This window comes from Trachinotus anak, unplaced genomic scaffold (assembly GCF_046630095.1).
Source record: "Trachinotus anak isolate AG129_WGS33_773 ecotype Australia unplaced genomic scaffold, CSIRO_AGI_Tana_v1 ptg000035l, whole genome shotgun sequence".
NCBI classification, from domain to species: Eukaryota; Metazoa; Chordata; class Actinopteri; order Carangiformes; family Carangidae; genus Trachinotus; species Trachinotus anak.
In genome coordinates this window covers 594,662-619,412 of record NW_027273886.1, presented here as the reverse complement: position 1 = coordinate 619,412, position 24,751 = coordinate 594,662, and the positions used below count along the sequence as shown (strand labels likewise).

Below are 24,751 nucleotides of genomic sequence, written 5' to 3'. Positions count from 1 at the left end.
CAGTAACAATTTTTATTTCTACTTTTCCAATTAAAACTTTTTTACAAACTTGAGACATCAAAAGTAAAAATGAATAAATTCTAACACCATTTTACATATTTTGGAGTGAACAACTTCTGTGTCCAGTTGGTTTTAATCTTAATTATTATAAAAGTGTAATTTACAAGACTTATTCAAATGTTATTTAAATGACAAGTTAATTGACCTTACATTTTTATTTCCACATAACTATTTCCAATATTTAACTTACCATTTATAAACATTTTTTTCATCCGTCACAATTTCTCTTGACATTTTTTTTTATGTGACACTTCATTTAAAAATGAACAAAATATGTGTACACAGAAGTCACAGAAAAGTGATCTGAACTGTTACAAAATAAGTTTTTTTCTTTGATTCACCCAATTTTCAGGCTTTTATTTTGTAAAACTGCCTCTAACAACAGACAAACCAACAAACAAAACATTTTTCTGCTTCAACATTATTTTTATTATCTTAATTAAAACTGTAAACTTCCAAATAAGGTGGGCAGCGTGGCTGGTTTGGGGTGGGGTTTGTAGCCGATTCGTTCGTTGATAAGCTCCGCCCTCGTCACTGCTGAGGAGGAAGATGTTGAGGCACCACCCCCGATGATGTCAACACTGATGACAGAAGCCCCACCCACTCTGCCCCCTGACTCTGCCTCCTCTCGCTGACGCTTCCTGGCCTAAAATAAAGAAACAAAAACTTTGCTGACAGAAAAATTTAACTTGTTCATGTTTTCAGTTTGACTTTGCTTCAGTTTCTGCTCCAGGACTCGAACCTCAACACAAGTTAACCTGGTCCCTCAGGAACTCTAACGTTCTGACCATCACAGGTAAGAACCCACCTGAGATTCATCTGAACACAGACTTCATTAGTTAGCTCAGTCAGGTAATAATAAGCTTGTTAATAATGAGCCTGTTAATTAGCCAGTTAATGGGCTCATTAATAATATTGAGCCTGTTAATACTGAATATCTTAATGAGCGAGGTCAAGGTCAAGCAGAAAGACTCGAACATGAAGTTCAGTTTATTTAAAGTTAAGTATTTATTTAAGTATTAATTTGGGTCTGAGGAGCAACTTTTTACTTCAGAGTAGATTCTTAACAGTATTGATTGGTGCTGATACTATTGATTAGTGTTAACATTACTGATTGGTGTTGATATTATTAATTAGTGTTGATCATATTGATTGGTATTAGTGATTTAAACCTCGAGCTCCTTCTTGACACTCTCGAACTCCTCGGTGTCGTCGATCTTCAGCTCAAGACGAGTTGGTTTCCTCCTCAACATCTTCTGTTTTCTTCTACAGAGACAGTAAACATCAGAATCACTGACGTCACAGAGACGTGACAATAACTTCTGTTCCTCATCTAACAAACAACTGTGTTTGGTTAGACATGATACAAACACTAAATCACGTCTAATATTAATCTGAATCTTTCGACCAGCTGCTGCTAACAGGCCATGCTGCTACGCTGTCTGTGAACAACAACCAGTTCAGACTAAACAACACCACTCTCAGCATCCATCAGCTCAGAGGACCTGGTTTTACCAAAGCCCCTGGATCTGGATCTACAGCATCAACCCTCCAGAGTCTGAGTTGATACAGTGGCTTCTGAACTGGTTTGTACTGCAGTACATCTGTAATACTCTAGCACCAGTACTACTATAGTAGAATGTAGTACTATTAACATTTATGTTTTATTTCTTTTGTGGTTAGTGCTGAATCCAGTCTGAATCTGTTTATTTCATCTGAACTATTTATTTATGTTTACATCTAGTGCTGAGTTTTAGAAAGCAACTAACACTATGAATAACAGTGAAATCAGAGTTTGATCAGCAGTTTGACATATGTTCACAAAATGATCAGAGATCAGACAGAACAGAAAATAAAATTTTACAGCATTCAGATGTCCATTAACAGCTCAAGGTCCTGATTCAAAAGTATAACAGTGATCAGTTTAGATTATTAATCTGATACTTTCATTCCTGAACTGACCTAATATCAATTGATGGTTGATTAGAGAAGAGGTCTCACTCTATAGGAGCTACAGAAACACTCTGGTTGAGCAGTGGTGTTACAGAGTGGAGCCTCTTCTCTCACAGAAGATCTTTGACTTCTGTTCATGCCCAAACTGACAACTTTTCGTTAACTTATCATTTAATATTAATCATCTGATTATATCATATTTTGTGAATTTCCCCACTATGGAACTAATAAAGGCGATCTTATTTTATCGTATATTATCATTATTAGGGTTAGGGTTATTTACTATTATTAATCACTTATTATATCATTATTAATTACACAGAATTATTTAAATGTTAGATTACAGATTACATGTCATAATCCATCAGGTAAACCTGGACTCATCTATTATCATAACGGTTTCTGATCTCTGTCCATCGACTGATTACTGAGCCATACTAAATCCCTGTACACCACTATATACCACTACACTCCAGTATACACCAATATATACCACTACACCCCAGTATACACCAACATATACCACTACACTCCAGTATACATCAGTGTATACCACTACACTCCAGTATACACCAATATATACCACTACACCCCAGTATACACCAACATATACCACTACACTCCAGTATACATCAGTGTATACCACTACACTCCAGTATACACCAATATATACCACTACACCCCAGTATACACCAACATATACCACTACACTCCAGTATACACCAATATATACCACTACACCCCAGTATACACCAACATATACCACTACACTCCAGTATACACCAATATATACCACTACACTCCAGTATACACCAATATATACCACAAAATTGAGGTGTTCCTTTCCTGTTTCAGTTTGATGATAAACAGAAGCTAAGCTAAGCGGCTAACGTCTGTTTATATGTCTTAAAACGGTAAATTAAACCGACATGCATGTTCCTCTCGGATTTTTATAACACGGTTTTAGCAGTTGTGATAAAACTGTGTAACATTACCTGACAGCTGTACTGATGTTTTCCCGGGTTTTCTCTTTTTTTCAGTTTGTTTGCTACCGCTGTATCGACCGGGGAAAACAACCTTTAACCCGGAAGCATATGACGTGTTTACATCCGGGTCACGGAACTGAGAGACGGCGCCGTTTCGTTCGTCTTCGGCTGTAAGTTCGTTAAAATAATATTTCAGCATAAAGTTTATGTGCGGACCGTTTCACACCTGCTGTGTGTCTGCTCAGGGGGGTGTAAAACAGCTATTTATCCAGCGTGACGCTGGATAAATAGCTGTTTTAGTGCTAATGCTAATGCTAACGGTGTATGTCGCGTTTTGTCTTTTCTCCGTCTTTTTCTCCTCCAGGTCTCCTGCTTCTCCGTGGAACAGCTAACTCAACGTTTTTTGGTCGCAACAAAGTCCGTTGAGAAATCATGTGATTTTATGTGTGAATAGTGTGTTGGCTCACAGTATTAACAGTGTAGCAAGTAATTAACAGTAAACGTTTGTCACGGACCGGGACTGATCTCTGATATGTTCCTCCATTTGTCGCTCTTTTGGCATGAACCGAATCCCTTAAAAAACAAATTAAAACCTTTTATGTGTGAATGATTGACAGGTGATCAAGATTCAGCTAGGTTTTAAGTCTTGAACAGCCTCGTCAAAACAAGTCTTGAATTTACTTGATAAAGTTCTGAAATATTTTCCTCATCCTCTGCAGTTATTTGATCAAATTTTGTTGTACCAGACCTCTGATGCTACGTAAAATTCATATGTGATCTTACAAGATAGGTCATGTTTTTACATCATATGGTCTTGTTAATATTAAAGGCCACATTATTCTTTTTTATAAGAAACCTTTGTTACTATAATGGTATTAAATTTCTATTTATTATTTAATGTACAGATATGGGTCTTGTTTTCTGGAGGTTGGAGGGATTCTTTTAATTAGTATTTTAAAAAATGTAAAAGTAAAACCTACATTTATTTTGCGTTTATAATAAGATATTATTTTTCTGCAATGTGACCTTTTATGTTGTTTTTTCTCTGTTTCTTCTTCTCTTTGTTTTATTTGCTGTCGTTTAGTTTTACCAGCAGCTTCAAGGGGGCGTAGCAGAAGAAGCAGCGTGTTAAAATGTCTGACGAAGAGGACGTGGCTCCGGCCATGAAGAAGAGTCGTGTTTTCTACGGAAGCCTCGAAGAGAAAGAGCGAGAACGTCTGAGCTCAGAGACTGCGAGCAGCACGACGACAGGAAGTGATGCGGTGAAGGCGGGGATTGAGGCGGGTAACATCAACATCTCCTCAGGTAGGTCTCTCAGGCTATAAGCTGTATTATAGACTACAAGCGTGTTTTAATATGTGGGGCGAAAATGAGACTAGTTCCCATGATACCATGCAGGAGAAACTCTGGAGATGGAGGAGCGGGTCAGTGAGCGGCAGCAGGAAGCACTTGCAGAGTTTGAACGGCGGCGTCGAGCACGACAGATCACTGTCTCCACCGACGACGCAGAGGTGAAGGCCGGCCTACGGGCGCTTGGAGAACCAATCACGTTGTTCGGAGAGGGACCAGCTGACCGCCGGGAGAGGTGGGAAAATAAGACCCCTCTAGTAAAAAATTGTATTTAAATGTTTCAGTAAATGAGATTAAATAATGAAGAAATAAATAAAACATGGTTTCAGTTTATTTCAAGGCGAAGACAGGAACAAACAGGATCATTAATTTTAAACAGATTCAAGTTTTTACTGAAGATTCACATGTTTGAAGATAATGACTCTACATCAGCCCAATCCAACAGAAACAGGTTCAGGTTCAGTCTGGTTACTTTGTGCTGTGACATAATCACAGAGTTTTATTGGTTGATGTTTCTGAACCCCCTGGCCCCTCCCTAACTGTGATGTAATAAGCCACAGGTATTAAAAGTAACGTTTTTCTGATGTTTGTGTTCAGGCTGCGAAGTGTCCTGTCAGTGGTCGGTCCGGACGCTCTGAAGAAGTCCAGGAAGGACGAAGAGAGAGCTAAGAGATCACAGGACGAGGTCAGTACACACTGAAGTACACACTGAGGTGTATATAGAAATACACTGAAGTACACACTAAAGTACACACTGAAGTAAAATAAAAACACTGGGTTTAATCAAACTGTAAAAATTAAACTTTTATTTCTGACCAATCACAGTGCCAGCAGACATGGTACCATGAAGGCTCCGCCTCCCTGAGGGACGCCCGGCTTTGGTTGGCTAAATACTCTCTGCCACGGTGAGTCAGCAACAAACTGACCAATCAGAGACAGAGGAAGACCAGGGGTGTTTCTCTCACACCTCACTACCTGTTTACCTGTCAGTCAGTTCACCTAACTTATTGTCTGAGCTCTGACTGCTTTACTGTTCAGAGCCTCACACAGTCCAACAAACAGAAGAGTCTATGTTTGACTTATAACAATCCCACAATGCAACACTCCACAGGTTACAGATGAGACAATGACCAGTGAGCATCTGAGCTGACAGTGATGACACTAAATGAAGATGACCAGTAACTCTGACTGAAAGCTGACTGTTTAGAGCGAGGAGTGAACAATGAGCAGTAGAGAGAAGAGGGCAACATTGTAACATACTGAACAATTCAATTCAATTCAGTTTTATTTGTATAGCACAAAATCATAATATACACTTTCTGGGCACTTTACAGGGTCGGGTCGAGACCTGACTTTGTTATAGAGAAAAACCCAACAGTTCCCACAAAGAGCAGCGTTTGGCGACGGGGGGGAGGAAAAACTCACTTCCTAAATATTGAAGGGATCTGATTGGCTGTGACTCAAAAGCTTCTACTGTGATTGCTCCATCAGGGCGATGAGGCGTCTGGAGGCTGCACGTGCTCAGAGGGATGTTGCTGAGGCAACCAGGACAATCCGGCAACAAGAGCTGCACAAGAGCCTGAGGGTGAGACGAGCCGATCTTTTCTTTAGTTTCATTTAAGTAAAGACGTCTGTCTGTCAAATGTCAGTTATTACAACAAATAAATTCTATTTAAAAATCATTTATCAAACATGAATAAATAAAGTTAGTGTGAGAAATGGTTATTTTTAGTAGTAATGAGTTTTCTTCTTCTTCTTCAGAATCTGAACAACTTCTGCAGTCAGATCGGAGATGATCGACCAATCAGCTTCTGCCACTTCAGCCCTGACTCCAAGATGCTGGCCACTGCCTCCTGGTAATGAGCCACGCCCACTACTAGCATTAGCACTAGCACACAAAGAGTTAGTTTACATCATGATGAAGCTAACCCCCCCTCCTTGCAACAGGAGTGGTCTGTGTAAGCTGTGGTCTGTCCCGGACTGTAACCTGATTCGAACACTCAGAGGTGGGTGGAGCTTCACATTTCCTATAAATAATTTGTATTTCAGCCTTTTTTGAAGACATTGATGAGAGAGAGAGAGAGAGAGAGAGAGAGAGAGAGAGAGAGAGAGAGAGAGAGAGAGAGAGAGGCATATTCTTTCTCCCTCACACTCATAAACACAACCCCTCATATATATATGTATGATATACAGTATATGTACAGTTTTACTATGTATACTGTGTAATTCTATATTATTATACATACAGTTGATAAATTATCATTAACCAGAGGTTTAAAAAGTTGAGACTTCATGTTTCTATATCGTGACAATAATTTGAATCTGAATTTCTTTAGTCACCTGTAGATCATTATTTAAGATTTTATTATTTTAATCTTAACACGCCCGTTCTAACTGAGACTCCCTGTCTGTCCCTGCTGTCTGATTGGCTGAAGGACACAACACCAACGTGGGTGCCGTCGTCTTCCGCCCGCAGGCCGGAGTCTCTCTCGACCAATCAGATGTCAGTTTGGCCTCCTGTGCAGCTGACGGGTCTGTGAAGCTGTGGAACCTAGAGAGGTAGGAGACAAGGATGGAAGGAAGGGAGGAGACAAAGAGGGAACAATGGAAGGAGGCAAGGAGATGGTGAAATAGGGAGAGAGAAAATGAAGACCTCAACTTCTTGCTTTTTATGCTTTTTATCCTTTTACGGTCATTCATTCCTGTATTTCTCTGGTTGCTGTAGCGACGAACCAGTGGCGGACATCGAGGGTCACAGTGAGCGGGTGTCTCGAGTGTCCTGGCATCCATCTGGGAGGTTCCTCGGAACAACCTGGTAAACTGGTGTTAGAGTGTCTGTGTATGAATACACACACTGAGTATTTCTACAGAGTAAATGTGTGTGTCTGTGTGTAGTTACGATAACTCGTGGCGTCTGTGGGACCTGGAGGTTCAGGAGGAAATCCTCCATCAGGAGGGTCACAGCAAAGGAGTCCACGACCTCCACTTCCACCCCGACGGATCTCTGGCTGCTACTGGGTGAGATACTCCCTGTAATACAGTACTACTACAGTACCTCTGTATTACACTGTACTATATTGTACTACAGTCTGTACTACACTGTACTAAAGACTCTACAACACTGTACTACACACTGTACTATACTGTAGTACAGCCTGTACTACTGTACTATATTGTACTACAGTCTGTACTACACTTTACTACAGTACTGTGGTAGTACTACAGTAGTAGTACTAGTAGTACATTTCTCATTTCTCTCTTCTGTCTGTGTGACCCCGCCCCTCTCTTGCTTTTGTCCAATCAGAGGGCTTGATGCATTTGGCAGAGTGTGGGACCTACGGACAGGACGCTGTGTGGTTTTCCTGGAGGGACACCTGAAGGAGATCTATAGCCTGCACTTCTCCCCCAACGGGTCACTGTCTTTACATGTTTACATTTAATTTCTTAAGGTGTATTTGAATGTTTTTGAATATTTATTTTTGTTTCTATTTTCCCAGGTATCACTTGGCGACAGGAAGTGGTGATAACACCTGTAAGGTTTGGGACCTGAGAAACAGGAAGTGTCTGTACACAGTGCCTGCCCATCAGAACCTGCTTTCTGCCGTCCGCTTCCAACGTAAAAACACACCTTTTATTTTTTAACGTAATCATTAAATTATAATTTCTCTTGTTATTCTTTGCTCAGTTTTGTCTTTGTTTTTTATTCTGTCCTTTGTCGGCTTTTCATCCTTTTTAGTTTTTCTTTTTAAAACTTTTTTTCCTCCATTTAAAAAAAAAACAAAACTCCATATTTCCTGATTGTATCTCTTACCTCACTTCCTGTCTTTTGTTTGTAGCCACAGATGGTCACTTCCTGTTGACCGGAGCATACGACAACACAGCGAAGATTTGGAGTCACCCTGGCTGGACGCCACTGAAAACGCTCGCTGGACACGAAGGGAAGGTATGAAGCTGCTGGGTTGACCTTCTACGGTCCTTCAGCGCTCTGATTGGTCTGTTTGGACACTGCAGCTGATCGGTGGACACAGCTCGGGAATGTTAACGTGTCATGTTTTTGTTTCCAGGTGATGGGCGTCGACGTGTCACCTGACGGGAAACTGATCGCAACCAGCTCCTATGACCGAACCTTCAAACTGTGGTTGTCTGAGTGATGTCACCAGTTCTGTCATGATGAAGTGATGTCATGATGACATCACAAAAGCACCCAAAAACATTTTTGTTTTCTCAATAGTGGAAAATTCAGATGTTTGTGTTTTTTTATTTTTGTTTTAAATAAAATTCTACATTTTTGAATTTTGTCTCTTAAGATTGTTTTGTTACTTCATGTGTCATATTAGGGTTTAATATTACTAACAAACAATCTGGTGATTGGTGGTGATAAGGAAGCCATTCACTAAACAAATATACTACATAGTATAATTTGACTTACTATACTATGACATTTTTAAGGGAACACTTAATCATCACAGTCTAACACAAAGTCAGTTCAACTTCAGGGACATGAATCTGTCCAGTTAGGAAGCATAAGTGATTGTGATTCAACTTCACCTGCTTTGGTCCAAATGAAAGTGACAACAGGTAGACTGGAGAGGCAACAGCAAGACAACCCCCAAAAAGGGGGGCCACAGACAACTGCTTTCTCCGGATTCTTCCTGACTGATCCTTATCTAGTTTCGCATTTTGCTAGTGTCCTTGTCAGTACTGGTACCATGAGGCGGTTCCTGCAGCTTGTTCAGGTTGCACAAGAAGTCCAGGTCCTCCAGGATGGCACATCCATATGTGCCGTCACAAGAATGTTTGCTGTGCCTCCCAGCACAGTCTCGAGAGCATGGAGGAGATACCAGGAGACTGGCCATCCCATGAGGAGAGCTGGACAGGGCCATAGAAGGGCATCAACCCAGCAGCAGGACCAGTGTCTGCTCCTCTGGTGAGGAGGAACAGGAGGAGAACTGCCAGAGCCCTGCAAAATGACCTCCTGCTGGATACTGGTGTGCATGTTTCTATCCAACTGTCAGAAACAGACTCCATGAGGGCCCAACATCCTCTAGTGGGATCTGTGCTCACAGCCCGTCACCCTGCAGCTCGATTGGCATTCACCAGAGAATACCGTAATTGGCAGCTCTACCATTTGCGCCCTGTTCTTTTCACAGACGCCGTGGTGAATGTTCTGCAGTCTGCAATATCATCCAGCATGACTGGTTTGGCAGTGGGTCAGATATGGTCTGGGGAGGCATATCCTTGGAGGGTTGCACAGACCTCCATGTACTAGGCAGCAGGACCCTGACTGCTGTTAGGTACTGGGATAAAATCCTCAGAGCCACTGTCAGACCTTAGGCTGGTGCAGTGGGCCCTGGGTTCCTCCTGGTGCAGGACAGTGCCCGGCCTAATGTGGCCAGAGTGTGTAAGGAGCTCCTGGATGGTGAAGGCATTGATGCCATTGAGTGGCCTGCACATTCCCCAGACCTGAATTCAATTGAAAACCTGTGGGACATTATGTATCTGTGCAGCCGACGCCGCAGACTGTCCAGGAGCTCACTGATGCCCTGATCCAGGTCTGGGAGGAGATCCCCCAGGACACCACCATCGTCTCATCAGGAGCATGCCCAGACATTGTTGGGAATGCATACAGGCATATGGGGGCCATACACACTACTGAGTCACATTATGGGTTGCCGTAATAAGTTGGATCAGCCTGTGATTTAGATTTTTCACTTTGATTTTCAGTGTGATTTTGAATCCAGCCCTCAGTGGGTTGGTGATTTTTGTTTCCATTGACTGTTGTTATGTCATTTTGTTCTCAGTGAATTACACAGTATTACTCAGTCAAGATTTTCCACTTGAATATTTTGTTCATCGAGATCTGATTTGTGATTTCAGTGTTCCCTTAATTTTTTGGAGCAAAAATTTGCCATCCCCATCAAAAACTTCACCACTGACTTTGACTTTGACCCTTTAATCAGTAACTTAACCTCATAATCTTACACCGATATCAAACAGATCACCCTTTTATGTTTTTAATAATTTACTATACTATGACATTTTTCAATTCAATTCAATTCAATTTTATTTATATGGTGCTGAATCATAATGTGCATTATCTCAAGGCTCTTTACAGGGTCAGGCCAAGACCTGACTTTTTTATAGAGAAAAACCCGACAGTTCCCACAAAGAGCAGCACGGGGGGAGGAAAAACTCCCTTTTAACAGGGAGAAACCTCCAACAGAACCAGGCTCAGGGTGGGGGGTGAGGGGGGTCTGTCTCGACCGGTTGGTTTTAAGAGGAGAAGGAGGGGATGGGGGGAGAGGGGAGGAGAGAGAGACCACTACTTAGTATGACTTGCTGTACTATGACATTTTTACAGAGGCTCATGTGTCAGCAGCAACCTGGAGAAGTTATTCTGCAGCATCTTAAACAGCCGACTGCAGGACTTCCTCAGGGAACATGAAGTCCTGATTCACACCACATCGGACTACAGACCACACCTACGCCCTCCACACCTTCATCAACAAACATGTCCAGCAAGACAAGAACAACAGCTTCACCTGTTTTTGTAGATTTAAAAAAAAAAAAAGCCTTTGACTCAATCTGGCACAATGGTGTTCCTGAAACTGATGGAGAAGGGTGGAGGTGGGAAAGTCTACGATGTCATTAAAACAATGTACACAAATATTAAATAAATTTTCTGTAACAAAGTAAGGCCTTGACCTGACCCTGTAAAGAGCCTTGAGATAATGTTTATTATGATTTGGCGCTATACAAATAAAATTGAATTGAATTGAATTGAAAAATGTGCTGGGAAAATTGGAAACATGGAAACAGTTGTCAAACAGGGCTGCAGTCTCAGCCCCACCCTGTTCAACATCTATACTGATGAACAGTCAGATCTCCCTCCTCTCAGATTAAATGTCCGCTTTTTGTAGATGATCTAAATCACTCGCTGTCTGAGGGGCCGGATCATCTGCAAAACTTCTGTCAGACCCGGACCCAACACTTCATCTGGAAAAGACCAGAATCATGGTCTTCCAGAAACGAGCCAGATGTCAGGGAATCCCGGCCCGGTTCCTGCTGGGCTCCAGTGACACACAACACACACACAGCTACACACCAACCACGTTATAGATAAACAACACAACACACACTTCACTGTTATCTGGCTCTAAACAGACACACAACAGCAGACTGACAACTGTGAGGGACCAGAGACTGAGAGAGACCCTGACCAGGTACAGACTCAGGTACAGCCTGGACAGAGAGACAGGTGGAGTCAGGTGGAGACAGGTGCAGACAAATGGAGACAGGTGGAGTCAGGTGCACACGTGATGACATCAGAACAAAGTAAATCTAGCGTGACGTTTACTTTCAGAAAATAGCGTGGCGCCTCAGGAGCAGCGAGACGTGATTGGCTGCTGCTCTAAGAGGTTTCTGATTGACAGCACCACCTGCTGACACAAGAACTTGAGGAAAACACCTGGATGATGACTTATCAGGAGAACGTACCTAAAGTATCCAAAGTAAAAGTCCTCATGATGCAGCAGATGCAGGGGCTTTTATTGTGATAGAGATGTCAGTGATTCGAGCTGATGGTTGATGAAAATGTTCACAAATTTAAAGAAAGATAATTATAACATCAAAGAGGAAATGAAGACAAACGTTTCTGTCGAAATATTGAAGATCTGAAACTTTTTAAACTTTTCTTTGATTTAAATGTTTGTGTGTCTGAAGCTGTGAAGATGCTATGATGATGTCACGGTTTCTACTTGACGCTGAGACGGATCCTGAAGAGAAAAACACACGGACACGATTCAACATCCACATTTATTCAAATACTAAACTGTGTGTGTGTGTGTGTGTGTCACAGCAGTGCACTCTTTGTGTACGACAGCAGACACAGTGATTGGTCAAATGATGCTTGTAGCTCTGCCCACCCCGCCTCCAGCCGGGTGGAGAGGCGGAGCAGCGCGGCCATGGCAACAGAGTCCTGTGACAATGAACGGAGATGGAGCTGAAAAACAAAAACAAAAAAAAACTGACAATAAATAGGAACCTGAGGAGAGATTTTCACAATAAAAGCCTGAAAAAGTCAGGCCTAAAGTAATCTGTGATGCTTTGCTATGTTCTGATTGGCTGACCTTGAGGAAAAGTCCCAGGTAAGCATGAGCCAGATCAAAGTCCCGCCCACTGGCCAACATGCTGTCAATCATGTGAATGAAGGCTAGCAGGAGGCTGCTGGCTCCACCCCCCTCTGATGTCAGACAGGTAAGCTCAACGGAGAGCGCTGCCGGCCCACAGTCCTTCAGAAGACGCACCGGGCGATCGACTGCAAAGAGAGAGAGAGTGAAGGTGGTTATTCATTTAATATCAGAATTAATTTTATAAGTTTCTTCTTAAGTTTCTTCATTTGTTTTGGAAATCAAAAATGTACTTGTTTATTTAAAATCAAAGAAAATGCTTTTACATTTGAGGTTAATAAAAATAATTCGATAAAAACAATGAAATCTTTTAAAAATAATTTATATGAAATATTATCCACTGAATCTTTTATTATCAGATATAAAATATTTAGAAAAACCCTGGAGATCACTCCAGATCACAGTCACATCTGTCTGAGGACAGTTTCCCGCTCTGAACACCAGTGATGATGCGTTTTACTTCAACCAATCGGAGTCTGTTGTCTATACGTGCATACTATGTCTGTACATATATATACATATACATATATATATATACACACACATATATACATATACATATACATATATATACATATACATATATATATATATATACATATATATATACATATATATATACATATACATATATATATATACACACACATATATATATATACACACACATATATATATATATACATATATATATATATATATACATATACATATATATATACATATACATATATATATATATATATATACATATACATATATATATACATATACATATATATATATATATATATACATATATATATATACATACATATATATATACACATATATACACATATATATACATATACATATATATATATATATATATATATATACATATATACATATATATACACATATATATATATATATACATATATATATATATATATACATATATACATATATACATACATATATATACACACATATATATATATATATATATATATATATATATATATATATATATACATACATATATACATACATATATATATACATATATATATATATATATATATATATATATATATATATATATATATATATATATATATATATACATATATATATATACATATATATATATATATATATATATATACATATATATATATATACATATATATACATATATACATATATATATATATATATATATACATATATATATATATATATACATATATATATATATATATATATATATATATATATATATACATATATATATATATATATATATATATATATATACATATATACATATATATATATATATATATATATATATATATATATATATACATATATGACTATATACTGACTCCTCCCACCCTGGACACAAACTCTTTGAGACACTCCCCTCTGGCAGGAGGCTGCGGTCCTTCAGGACCAAAACCTCTCGCCACAAAAATAGCTTCTTCCCATCTGCTATCAGCCTCATCAACAAGGCTAGAGAGCCCCACTGTTGCTGATCAATTGCACCAATCACCAGAAAAAATTCCTTGTATGTGAAAACATACTTGGCAATAAAACTGATTCTGATTCTGATTCTGATATATATATATATATATATATATATATATATACATATATATATATATAGGCTGAACAAACAGCTGTATGTTGTGTCCCTGAGCAACACGAACAACATGCTGAAGGTTCCTGTGTGAAACATGCAGCTGGAGTTGAGCCTCCAGATGTTTACAGCAGACGAGAGAACGTGGTGTCGGAGGAGTGACTGTAGCCACGAAAAACAGCAGCTACAGCAGCAGGAGTGAGGGGACGTGTATGGCGGGAAAAAAGAAAGTCAGCGTTCAGAGGAGGTGACGCCTCCTCACTGCTTGTGGAGCCAGATATGAAACATTTACTCTGAATAATGAATCCTGATGTTTGACTGTGGACGCGTCTCTGTAACTGTAACTACTCTCACTGCCAGAGGGGGGAGCTGCTCACTGTGATGAAACATATTCATGAAAACTATGATCTACATTTCATTCACAGGGATTCACTGACGTCTTTATAAACATGGAACTCTTCCACAAGGACATAATATTAATTTAATATTAAAAAACCACAACAAAGGAACTGAACAGTTTTTAGTTTCTGAAACAGATCAAGACTCACATGATCCAGACTCCAGAGCTGATTCCAGAGCAGAGCTGAACTCTGACCTCTGAGACAACGAACCCCAGCTCAACACCTTCGACTGAAGAAGAAGAAGAGAAGAAAAAGAAGAAAAGGAAGAGGAAGAGGTGGAGGAGGAGCAGGAAGAAGAAGAAGACCACCACATTATTCAGTTTATTTTTCTACAGATGAAGAGATCGCTGCAAATAAAATGAGAAAGAAGAAGTGGACGTCAGTCAGGTGTACCTGTGTTTCCTGCTCAGTTGCAGTGGGCGACGTGAATCGAGGCGTGAGACCGGCAACTGTTGGCAGGAAGAACGGAGCAGCAGCCGCAGCCACAGGAGGCGCGACAGGTTTATTCTTCTTCTACAAACACAGAAACAACATTTCATGGATCCGATGCTGACGCTGAACATTTCTATTCATCCAGACGACAACACGAGCGCCGTGGTTCACTGAGCCCAAATACTGACAAACAAAAATTAACTTTGTCTTCTGATTCATTTGATAAACAACAGCATTTCTATTATAAGACAAACAATCAGACCTGGTCCATTCTTGTGATTACGTCAGATTCTTGTGACTACGTCAGATTCTTGTGATTACGTCAGATTCTTGTGATTACGTCAGATTCTTGTGACTACGTCAGATTCTTGTGATTACGTCCCTTTTTGCCTTCATGAAGTCAGAAAAGTGAATAAAGCCTCTGTCACTTGACACCTTGATGTCGTCCAGGTGAAGCAGACATTTCCATCGAGACTCTGGCAGCAGAGACAGTGTCACCAGCTCCACCCCCAACTGATCAGCTGACTCATACGCATCGTCCACCTCTGATGTCACTTCCTTTTCTGATTTATCCGCTGTCACCCCCGGAAGCGTCTCCACAGCTGGTTGGTAGTCAGCTGGGAGGGGGCGGAGCGCCACAGGCCCACAGAGGCTCTTATTGGTCCTGAGGGAGGAAAGCTGTATTGTGATTGGCTGCTGCAAGAGGTCAGCTGTTCAGATGATGATTACATCAAAAACTATGTAAATTATTCTGAATATTAAAAGGTCAAAGGCCAACACAGGCTGATCTGATAGGCTGAATGTCAGATATATGAAAATCCTGAGGTGATTGGTTCAGACCAGAGGTAAACACCCAGACTGTCAACATGAGCGGTCGCCAGGAAGTCTCCGGTTGGTGACATGGATACACCCACTGGTGCCATAGCAACCAGGAAACAGTCAACAAGGCTGAAGAGAGAAGAAGATAAATGACTAAGATTAATGATTATACGATCTTGTTTGAATATATTTAACAATTATAACATGGTAATTCAGACATATGTGAACAAGTGAAATTATTCATTTTTTCAGAATAATTAAAAAGTGAATTAATGGCATGTTTAGAAAGGTAAACCAGAGTGACATCATGAGTGGAACCTGACACCGCCTTCAAACCTCAGACTTCCCTCAGTGCAGATTTATCATCACTAAATTAAACAGGTCGCACCAAAAAAACTGCTCTAGTTCTAAATGCTGTTCAATAACAGAGTATACTGACAAGATTAGATAAAATTACAGAACATAATACAAGTGTAAAATTGACTAAATAGCATTGGTTATGTTAATTTTTTTTTTTTTTTAAGATATTTTTTGGGGCATTTTTTGCCTTTATTGACAGGACAGTAGAGAGTGACAGGAAAGGGGCAGAGAGAGAGGGGGAATGACACGCAGGAAAGAGTCAGACCGGTTGGGAGTCGAACTGGCACTCGCCTGCTGAGAGCATCCGCGCATGGTACGCGCCCTAACCACTCCGCCATCATGCCGCCCTGGTTATGCTAATTTACTCACATATTTCCTACTGAAAATTACTGAATCTGAAAGTGATTTCTCCAGAAATGCAGAATAAAGTCATATGTTCATTTGCATCTGATCTGCAGTGAAATAAAATTTTTCAGCTGTAATATGTGGACTATGTTGTGTCGTGTGATGCTTCAAACATACTGATTAAAAACTGATTCTGATTCACGAACTCACTTTTTACATAACTATACACTGATCACATGACTGCTTCTGATTGTACCATAAAGGTTGGATTGTTCCATTCTTACCAGCCAGAGGGGAGATCCCAGGTACGAATGGTGCAATCCATTGCTACGGTGACCAGCCAGCGGCCATCAGGGCTGAATGTCTGAGGAGATATAGTGATATAATCTCTAATATCATTTCTAATATCGTCTATTACATCTTCTCTAATGTCGTCATCAACATTGCTGCAAATGTTGCCAATAAGCTATTAGCAGAAGAATTATTGTCTAAGAGGCATCTGTTTGCATCATTAGCAGGTTGCTAGCTGTATTAGTTATCTTGAACCCACCATGTCATTTATGTTGCCATGATGACCTGCAAACTTCCTGACCACCCGCCTGGTTTCTATGTCAACCACCAGTAGTGTGAAGTCATCCAGAGCTAATGCTAGCATCCCGCTAATATCAAGAAAGAGGAGAAACATGGTTAGTTATCTGTGTTGACTGTTAGCTAACTGTCTACATTTGTTAATGGTTGGCTACCTGTCTGTGTAGCATCATGCTAACTGCTAACTACCTTTGTTCACTGTTAAGTACAAGTCTGTGTAGTGTCATGCTAACTGCTAGCTACCTGTCTCTGTGCAGGATCATGCTAGCAGGTGCAGCATTTAGCTTCAGCTGTTCTTCCTGTTTCCTGGTCTTGAAGCGCCAGAACTTTAACAGCCAATCAGAACCAGCGGTGAGAGTCAGCTGATTCAGGGTATCTGTGGCGACACCTCGCACCACACCACTGTGAGCTGGAGCAGAGGGGCAGGGTCAGTGATGGACAGAGACATAGAATGGACCAATCACAAGGAACAAGGAAGGAACAAGGAACAGATAAGCACACCTTTCTCACTGTCACCATAGCAACCACGATGCAGGCCGGACTGCAGGTTATAGATGTCAACACGTCCACAAGATGAGCCAATCACAGCAAAGTTACCACAGGAAGTGATGTCACAGGCCTGGAAACAGAAAATCAGATGCAGCACAGCGCACATAAAAACCGTATTCTGATAAATTTATTCAATAAACATGTCCATTAAACACATCTAATACTAGATACATTTATTGAATATATCCGGTGAATATGTCTCCTAAATCATGGTGATGATGGTGTTACCGTGGCAACAGCCTCCCTGCAAGGGCAGGGGGGCTGCAGATGGTGAACTCCCATGGTGCACTTCTGGTAGTTCCATGTTGTGGTTGCTAGGCGACTGCGATGACATGCAACAATGCCGTCCCAGTCTGACTGGCGGGCAGCAGCTGTCAAACAAGAGAGAGAGAGAGAATACATCAATCAACTGGTCTTTAAACTGGACATTTCTCTATGAAGTTCTGTCTGGGTGAAGTTTGTGTCAGAGTGCCCACCGGAGGAGAACGCAGTGATGGCAGGAAGACGCAGCTCCTCATAGGACAGCCCCTTCTTCTTCTTCTGCTCTTTCTTCTTGTTGATGGACCCTGGTCCACACACACACACACACACACACACACACACACAGGGAAAACCATATTACAACTAGACTCCACTCAGATCATCAGGATTTTATCAGGACTTTGTTTCTCAACAAACAACAACCTAGGACCTCATCTGATTGGCTGGGAGGAACTTACCAATTTATATCTGAAAAAATTTCACAAATTAAATTCTAATCACAGAACAGCTGCTTAGCCAGACTCATACTATTTGTCCTTTTAGTCATAAAAAGAAACAACATGAGGAAACACATTCACCACTGAAAAAAACAAAAATACCCTATCTTACAAAATAAATCCTCATTCGTTGTTACCGTGGATACCAGGTCAAACAGCAGACTCTAACCAGTCTGACAAGGTGTTGGTTTGCTCGAGCTAGGCAGCCTTAAAATGACACTTTTTTAAACAGAGTCTGGTTGGAGGACTGAACTGACCATGACCCAGGTTCTTGTTGAAGCGTTCGTGGATGGTGGAGAAAGACTGCAGGGTTCCATCCTGACCTGCAGGGGCAGAAAAACAATCATTTAATTTTTGCAAAAGCAAAATATGCATAGTGTTATGTGAAAAATCCTAAAAATAAAAAACACACCAAACTGTAAATAGAGGAATTTCTGTGAGCTGCTGAGGACCAGAGGAAGTACAGTGTGAAGACGATGGAAACACTACGAGGGCAGCGCAGCACCTGGACAGCAGTAACGAGACTGACTGACCACAGGTTGTGGGGATGTCGCATTAGTCGTAAACTGGACTAATGGTACACTGCAGCAGAGTTTTAACAGTGATATCTGTCATATTGAGATAATCAGCATCAGCTGATGTCTGCGAGGCTGAGAAGTCAGAGTGGTTTCTATGGAGTTCAGTTTTAGATTAAAGATGTTACTAAAATTATGAATAAACAATGTAAACACTGAGGAAAAGAACTTGATTAATATACTGAAATAAACAAATTTAAATTACGTATATGCAGATGATGAAGCTGTTTATTTACCTGCACTGAGGACGTTTTTTCCATCATTTCCGTGGTGACGGACGGTGGTGGGCGGAGCGCTGTGACCCTGACGACTCCGCAGAAGTCTGGCTCCGCCCCCCTCCTGGTCAAATATCCACACCTAGAAATAGATTGATAATTAGCGGAGGAGGGAAAGTGAATCTATGAACGATCAGAAACTGATCAGTCGTCAATATGAGATACAGAAGAAAAAGTCTCCTGCAGTGAAACTGCTTTAATTATTGTTTGTTTGTCATTGTGTTTGTTTGTTTTACCTTGATGGCATTGTCGGCTCCGTTGGTGACCAATAGCGGCTCTCCGTGCAGGAAGGTTGCTGCGGCAACAGCTGTACTGTGGGCATGTCTCTGCTGAGCGATCAGTTGACGGCGATCCAGATCCCAGAATGCAATGTGGCCCTGAGGACTGCCGGACGCCACAATGGGAGGACCATCTGATAGAGAGACAGAGAGACACAAGGGTACATCCTTGTTTCCTTCACTTCTTTTCCTTTTCTCCCCCACTGGAGATGAGAGGAAACAAGCAAACATGTTTTCTTCTGAACCTGAAGCCACATCTGCTTCTGTTCACAGCTGGTTCACAGCTGGTTCACAGCTGGACCAGTTTGACAAACGTGGAGATGGTTGATCACATAAAAGAAGTGGGAGGTACAGAACAGAGCAGGTGAGAGACTACCACCTGTACCTGTTCTGAAGGCGAGCGAGCTGATTGGTCCCCAGTCCTGTGTGAAGTTCATCAGCGTCTCATCCAGTCGGATGTTGTGAATGATGATACGGCCTGTCGCTGTGCCAACACCGACCACATCCACCGCGGGACTCTGGGAAATCAAATTTTTTTATTTAGCATATATTAAAATAAAAGTTAATTTGTATGTTTTTTCAGAATAAAAGCATAAACAACATTTAGTTTAACATCAGTTCATTTAAACAAGACAACTATGTTTTTAATATTTACTGATTTTAAATTGACATATTATATAAAAATAAAACAGCCTGTTATAATTACATAACATCCTACACTTCCTGGTTGGTGTTGTGTTGTTTTGTTGTTTGTTAACTGACAATAAAGAAACACAACAACACACTGACCTGCTGCAGAACTGTGACTCCTGCCGACCACCCAGGAAACGTGAACAACAACTTACTGAGGAGGGAAACGTTTCATTGAGTCAGATTCAAAACACAACAACAATACCTTCACCTTACACCTGGATCATTACTGCAGAGTTCCACCTGTTCGTACCTGCCTCCTCGGTGCAGATCAGATGTGACTGATAATCAGCTCAGGTAAACTGTAAATGTGTCAGGACACAACCAGCACTGAGCCAGATCAGACACCAGCTGATCTGAAGCCTGAGGTCTGGACCACGGAGCAACAAACCCAGGATAACTTCTTGTTACCAAGTTTAACTGAACCCAACACTGTCCGGATCACCTGGTTCCGTTCAGTCTGGTTTACCTGTCCAGGTACGAGCTTTTAATTCTAAACATCATCATCAGAACCATGAATAAAGTATTGATATGATCTGAGAAGAAACTGTGAGAACTGCAGGTGGGTTCAGTTATGGTGTCGTCATCAGGTGAAATTCAACAAGGTGAGTAGTTGATGTGTGATGAGGTCAGTAGTTTGGCTGTTGACAGATTAGGAGTTCAACATCAGTTACCATGGTGATTTACCCCGGAAACAAGTGAACCAGGACCGAAAACCAGAGTTAAACCTGAGATAACCTGGATCACCTCAGGGGCGGGACAGGGTTTACCTGCAGCATCAGTTCGTGCTCGTGTCTCTGTGAAATCCATCACGGAGACACGAGTCTCTTTGTGGACACAGGAAGTTAAGTCCGGCCCCTCTCACCTGGTCTTGATGTTCCAGAGCTGCAGTGCACCCTGGGAGCTTCCCAGCAGCACCTTGTTGAGGTAAGTGCTCGGGTGCATAATGGCCGACACGTCGAAGGTGTTGGGGTCAAACTGCAGCCGCAGGTAGATGTCTGAGAGGCAGAGAGAGCAAGGCATGATGGGTAACAGGACAGATAGAATAAAGACACAGGTTAGTGTACCTGAAGCCCCGCCCCCTCTGCTCACCCCCTCCCTGGACATCCCACACAATGACATCACCACCGCTGTCAGCAGAGATCAGCTGATCACCCAGCGGAAGCAGCAAACGCACTTCCTGCCTGTGACCATGGTAACGCACCACCACCTGTACGGAGGGCAAACAGTGACAAAATACTCTCTTTATTCTATGATCTATATTTTTATTTTATTTATATTATTTTTATTTTTTAAATCACTACTTTTATTCTAGAAAAGTTTGTGTTAAATTTTTTACTTCAGTCTGTTTGGTTTCATGATTTAAACAAAAAAAACAAAAAAAGAAATATGTGTGTATATATATATATATATATATATATATATATATACACACACACACACACACACATATAAAAAAGATTTTGTACCTCTTTGTTCCGGGCAAATGCATTGACAACTCGCCCAGCGGCGGCAAACACCAACATCCTGTCTGCTGCCACACAGGTGATGTCATCTGACAGGCTGTTACCTAGGCAACCGCATCACAGAAAGGCAGAAAATCAGACAGCAGAGCTGTCAGCATCATCATAATTGGAGAATCATTATAAATGAATATTATATTAAACATTCAAATACTCACTGACAGCGACGATCCCCAACCTGTTCACCTGAAATCAATCAATACATTAATAATAAAATACATCAATACACTGATCAGTTCTGACCCTTTAATGTGTTTCTGTCACAAAAGGTGAAGAAGTTAAACAGAATTAAGTTTTAATGGAAGAAATCTGACTGACACGTGAGCTGTTGTTAGGGCCCTGTCCCCATCAAATGATGTAACCGTCACTTCCATGTGTCGTGGATTTTAATTAATAATCAATACATTGAGCAGAGGGCAGCTCAGAGTCTAACGTTTCTGACTACAACAAACATGGCAGCGTCAGTGAGGAGACTATGGCAGGCCAAAAGGGTCATAAAGTGTCTCTGCTCCAACAGCATTTGATGTATTGTTAACGCTGCTCCTACGCCAGGTGTTAAATAAGCGCTTGGCGCCATCTGGCATAAATAAACACCAGGTGTCAGTGAATGTCACCAGACGTTTTGTCATTGAACTCCACCCTGTGGTTTTCACAGCCAATCAATTTTGTTCAATTTGGTTTTCAGCGTCCAATCAGTAAAGAAGAAGGGCAGACCTCACGATCCCCTGTTCCCACTACACATCAGAATATATATATGTCTATATATCTATCTGCCATTTAACAGGCAGCTTGAATGGGACAAGTCCCAATCCTGAGGTTTTCCTGACTTCTTCAACTGTCTGCAGTACTCCATCGCAATTTCATGTATTTTCTTTTTCATGTGTGTATATATATTAAAAAACTCCCTCTCACCCCTCCTGGGGTGGTGTGTCTTCCTCAAGCTCGGGTCCTCTGCCAGGGGTAGGAATTTGAGGGTTCAGTATCTTAGCTGTTCCTAGAACAGAGAGCTCCGACATTGTACCTGGAATCTGCTGGAGCCGTTCTCCCAGTTTGGGGGTCACGGCCCCCAGTGCTCCAATTACCACTGGTACCACCATTGCCTTTACTCTCCACATCTTTTCTAAATCCTCTTTCAGCCCTTGGTATTCCTCGAGCTTCTCGTGTTCCTTCTTCTTGATGTTGGGATTGCTACATCTATCACCACGGCCTCCTTCTGTAGTTTGTCAACCAACATGATGTCTGGTTGGTCAGCCATCACCAGTTGGTCACCAGATCTTAGCTCGGTCATTCTCAACCAATCGAAGACACCTCCCAAGGTCATGACGTTCCATGTGTGCTGTTATCATAACCCCCAGTTTGAATCATCCTGAGGTAGATATCATTATCCCCACCCTGGCCTGGGAATCAAACCCAGGTCCCCTTGTCAAAGTCGATGGTGTTAACCACTGAGCTATCCACGTGCAATATAGGCAACGTGTGTGTGAGTGGGTGAGTGAACATAATGAACAACCTTTGTCTGTTAAATTAGCTACCCTAACAGACAGCAGAGGAGATCAGTGCTTGTCTAGCATGGTCTGCCCTTCTTCTTTACTGATTGGACGCTGACAGTTCAAATTGAATAGCTGTAAAAGCCACAGGGTGGAGTTCAATGACAAAGCATTTGGTGACGTTCATTGAGGCGCCTGACACTTATTTACACCAAATGGCGCCAAGCGCTTATCTAACAGCTGGTGGTGTAAGAACAGCATTTATAATACATCAAACGCCGTTAAAATGGAGATACTTTAGGACCCTTTTGGCTTGCCATCAATAACATGTAGGATGTGAACATGTGTTGTAACATGAAGTATGTAAACATGTGTCAACATGTAGTATGTAAACACATGTTAACATGTAGTATGTAAACATGTGTTGTAACATGTAGTATGTAAACATGTGTCAACATGTAGCATGTAAACGTGTTGTAACATGTAGTATGTAAACGTGTTGTAACATATAGTATGTAAACATGTGTTAACATGTAGCATGTAAACATGTGTCAACATGTAGTATGTAAACATGTGTTGTAACATATAGTATGTAAACATGTGTCAACATGTAGTATGTAAACATGTGTTGTAACATGTAGTATGTAAACATGTGTCAACATGTAGTATGTAAACATGTGTTGTAACATGTAGTATGTAAACATGTGTCAACATGTAATATGTTTGTAAAGACTTAATAAAGTTTTATCAAACACTTGTCTCTGTGTGTAAATAAAGTTAATGTTTCTTACGTTGTACGTGTGCAGGCATTTACCGACCGCCGTCACCAGGTAAAACTCCCGGTGCTTCTGATGGTACCGGAGCGTGTGCGGCACGTGGTTGGAGTAAAGACCCAGAACCCGGAAACCGGAGAACAAAGAACTCCCGCCACCCGACATGTCCGGTAAGAGCAGACGACTTTACCGGAGAAAACCGGAAAAATAAAGAATAAACAGATCAACCGGAGACACGGAGTTGAGCGGAGACCGAAAACACATGGAGGAGGGCCGGGGAACAGAGTCCGACCTGAAACGAGCCGCAACAACACAGGTTCCTCTGAGGAAGTCCGGGGGCTGCATCCGGATTCAGGATTTAAGATTCTCACATTAATAAATACGCGGACCTCTAATGCCAACGAACAACATACAGACATCAGAGAAAAACATTAAATTCAAAGTAATTGATCCAGATCTGCCCCCAGGTTTTCTCTGGACCCAACCAAAGAGGATTTCATAAAAAATAACATTTTAATAAACTACATGAAAAAACAGACTTTTTAAACTGAAGAGACAGTAGTGAGAGAGAAACACGAGGTCACGATACATGATCAATAACTTTTCATCGTCTGGACCTGGTCTGGGCCTGGTCTGGACCTGGTACAGGATCCTTGACCACCTTGGTCCACCAGGGAAGGTACCGGCTCATCTATTAAGAACCTCCAGGTGGGTTAGGGTTTCACATGTG

At 41.2% G+C, this 24,751-nt stretch overlaps 3 protein-coding genes across 4 annotated transcripts; 1 reads left to right on the top strand and 2 right to left on the bottom strand.

Moving 5' to 3' along the window:
• Nucleotides 1-465: 465 nt before the first annotated feature.
• On the bottom strand, nucleotides 466-3,137 carry cdc26 (cell division cycle 26 homolog). The gene is made up of 3 exons (XM_071472085.1): nucleotides 3,009-3,137; nucleotides 1,233-1,326; nucleotides 466-706 (listed from the first exon to the last, which is right to left on the bottom strand). The coding sequence occupies exons 2-3, from the start codon at nucleotides 1,311-1,313 to the stop codon at nucleotides 500-502; spliced, it is 288 nt and encodes a 95-aa protein (XP_071328186.1). The 5' UTR covers nucleotides 1,314-1,326; nucleotides 3,009-3,137; the 3' UTR covers nucleotides 466-499.
• prpf4 (pre-mRNA splicing tri-snRNP complex factor PRPF4) lies at nucleotides 3,053-8,642 on the top strand. 2 transcript variants are annotated; one of them, XM_071472084.1, is made up of 16 exons: nucleotides 3,083-3,169; nucleotides 3,364-3,416; nucleotides 4,084-4,304; nucleotides 4,398-4,584; nucleotides 4,947-5,034; nucleotides 5,175-5,254; nucleotides 5,841-5,934; nucleotides 6,111-6,205; nucleotides 6,297-6,355; nucleotides 6,785-6,908; nucleotides 7,075-7,164; nucleotides 7,245-7,367; nucleotides 7,654-7,761; nucleotides 7,847-7,965; nucleotides 8,186-8,292; nucleotides 8,414-8,642. In XM_071472084.1, exons 3-16 carry the CDS (start codon nucleotides 4,133-4,135, stop codon nucleotides 8,498-8,500), a joined length of 1,533 nt encoding a protein of 510 aa, XP_071328185.1. In that variant the 5' UTR covers nucleotides 3,083-3,169; nucleotides 3,364-3,416; nucleotides 4,084-4,132; the 3' UTR covers nucleotides 8,501-8,642. The 2 variants fall into 2 exon arrangements, with proteins under 2 accessions (XP_071328184.1, XP_071328185.1); XM_071472083.1 differs by lacking the exon at nucleotides 3,364-3,416 and having other exon boundaries at nucleotides 3,053-3,169.
• A 3,503-nt stretch (nucleotides 8,643-12,145) lies between these two features.
• wdr36 (WD repeat domain 36) lies at nucleotides 12,146-24,316 on the bottom strand. Its single transcript, XM_071472168.1, has 22 exons — nucleotides 24,040-24,316; nucleotides 21,920-21,947; nucleotides 21,708-21,808; nucleotides 21,331-21,448; nucleotides 21,104-21,236; nucleotides 20,338-20,392; nucleotides 19,934-20,066; nucleotides 19,507-19,682; nucleotides 19,232-19,352; nucleotides 18,678-18,743; nucleotides 18,139-18,228; nucleotides 17,891-18,033; nucleotides 17,615-17,732; nucleotides 17,357-17,522; nucleotides 17,076-17,184; nucleotides 16,810-16,889; nucleotides 15,842-15,949; nucleotides 15,437-15,665; nucleotides 14,963-15,082; nucleotides 14,717-14,798; nucleotides 12,479-12,666; nucleotides 12,146-12,351 (listed from the first exon to the last, which is right to left on the bottom strand). Exons 1-22 carry the CDS (start codon nucleotides 24,184-24,186, stop codon nucleotides 12,202-12,204), a joined length of 2,661 nt encoding a protein of 886 aa, XP_071328269.1. The 5' UTR covers nucleotides 24,187-24,316; the 3' UTR covers nucleotides 12,146-12,201.
• Nucleotides 24,317-24,751: the final 435 nt, after the last annotated feature.

Coding starts and splice junctions, on each gene's coding strand:
- prpf4 (XM_071472083.1), top strand. CDS start 4,133: ATGTCTGACGAAGAGGACGTGGCTCCGGCCATGAAGAAGAGTCGTGTT. Junction 6,356..6,784: donor CCTGATTCGAACACTCAGAG/GTGGGTGGAGCT, acceptor GATTGGCTGAAG/GACACAACACCAACGTGGGT. Junction 7,966..8,185: donor TTCTGCCGTCCGCTTCCAAC/GTAAAAACACAC, acceptor TTTTGTTTGTAG/CCACAGATGGTCACTTCCTG.
- wdr36 (XM_071472168.1), bottom strand. CDS start 24,186: ATGTCGGGTGGCGGGAGTTCTTTGTTCTCCGGTTTCCGGGTTCTGGGT. Junction 18,744..19,231: donor AAAAAACGTCCTCAGTGCAG/GTAAATAAACAG, acceptor CTGCCCCTGCAG/GTCAGGATGGAACCCTGCAG. Junction 15,666..15,841: donor AGTCTGGGTGTTTACCTCTG/GTCTGAACCAAT, acceptor TTCCTCCCTCAG/GACCAATAAGAGCCTCTGTG.
- cdc26 (XM_071472085.1), bottom strand. CDS start 1,313: ATGTTGAGGAGGAAACCAACTCGTCTTGAGCTGAAGATCGACGACACC. Junction 707..1,232: donor GTGTCAAGAAGGAGCTCGAG/GTTTAAATCACT, acceptor TCTTTATTTTAG/GCCAGGAAGCGTCAGCGAGA.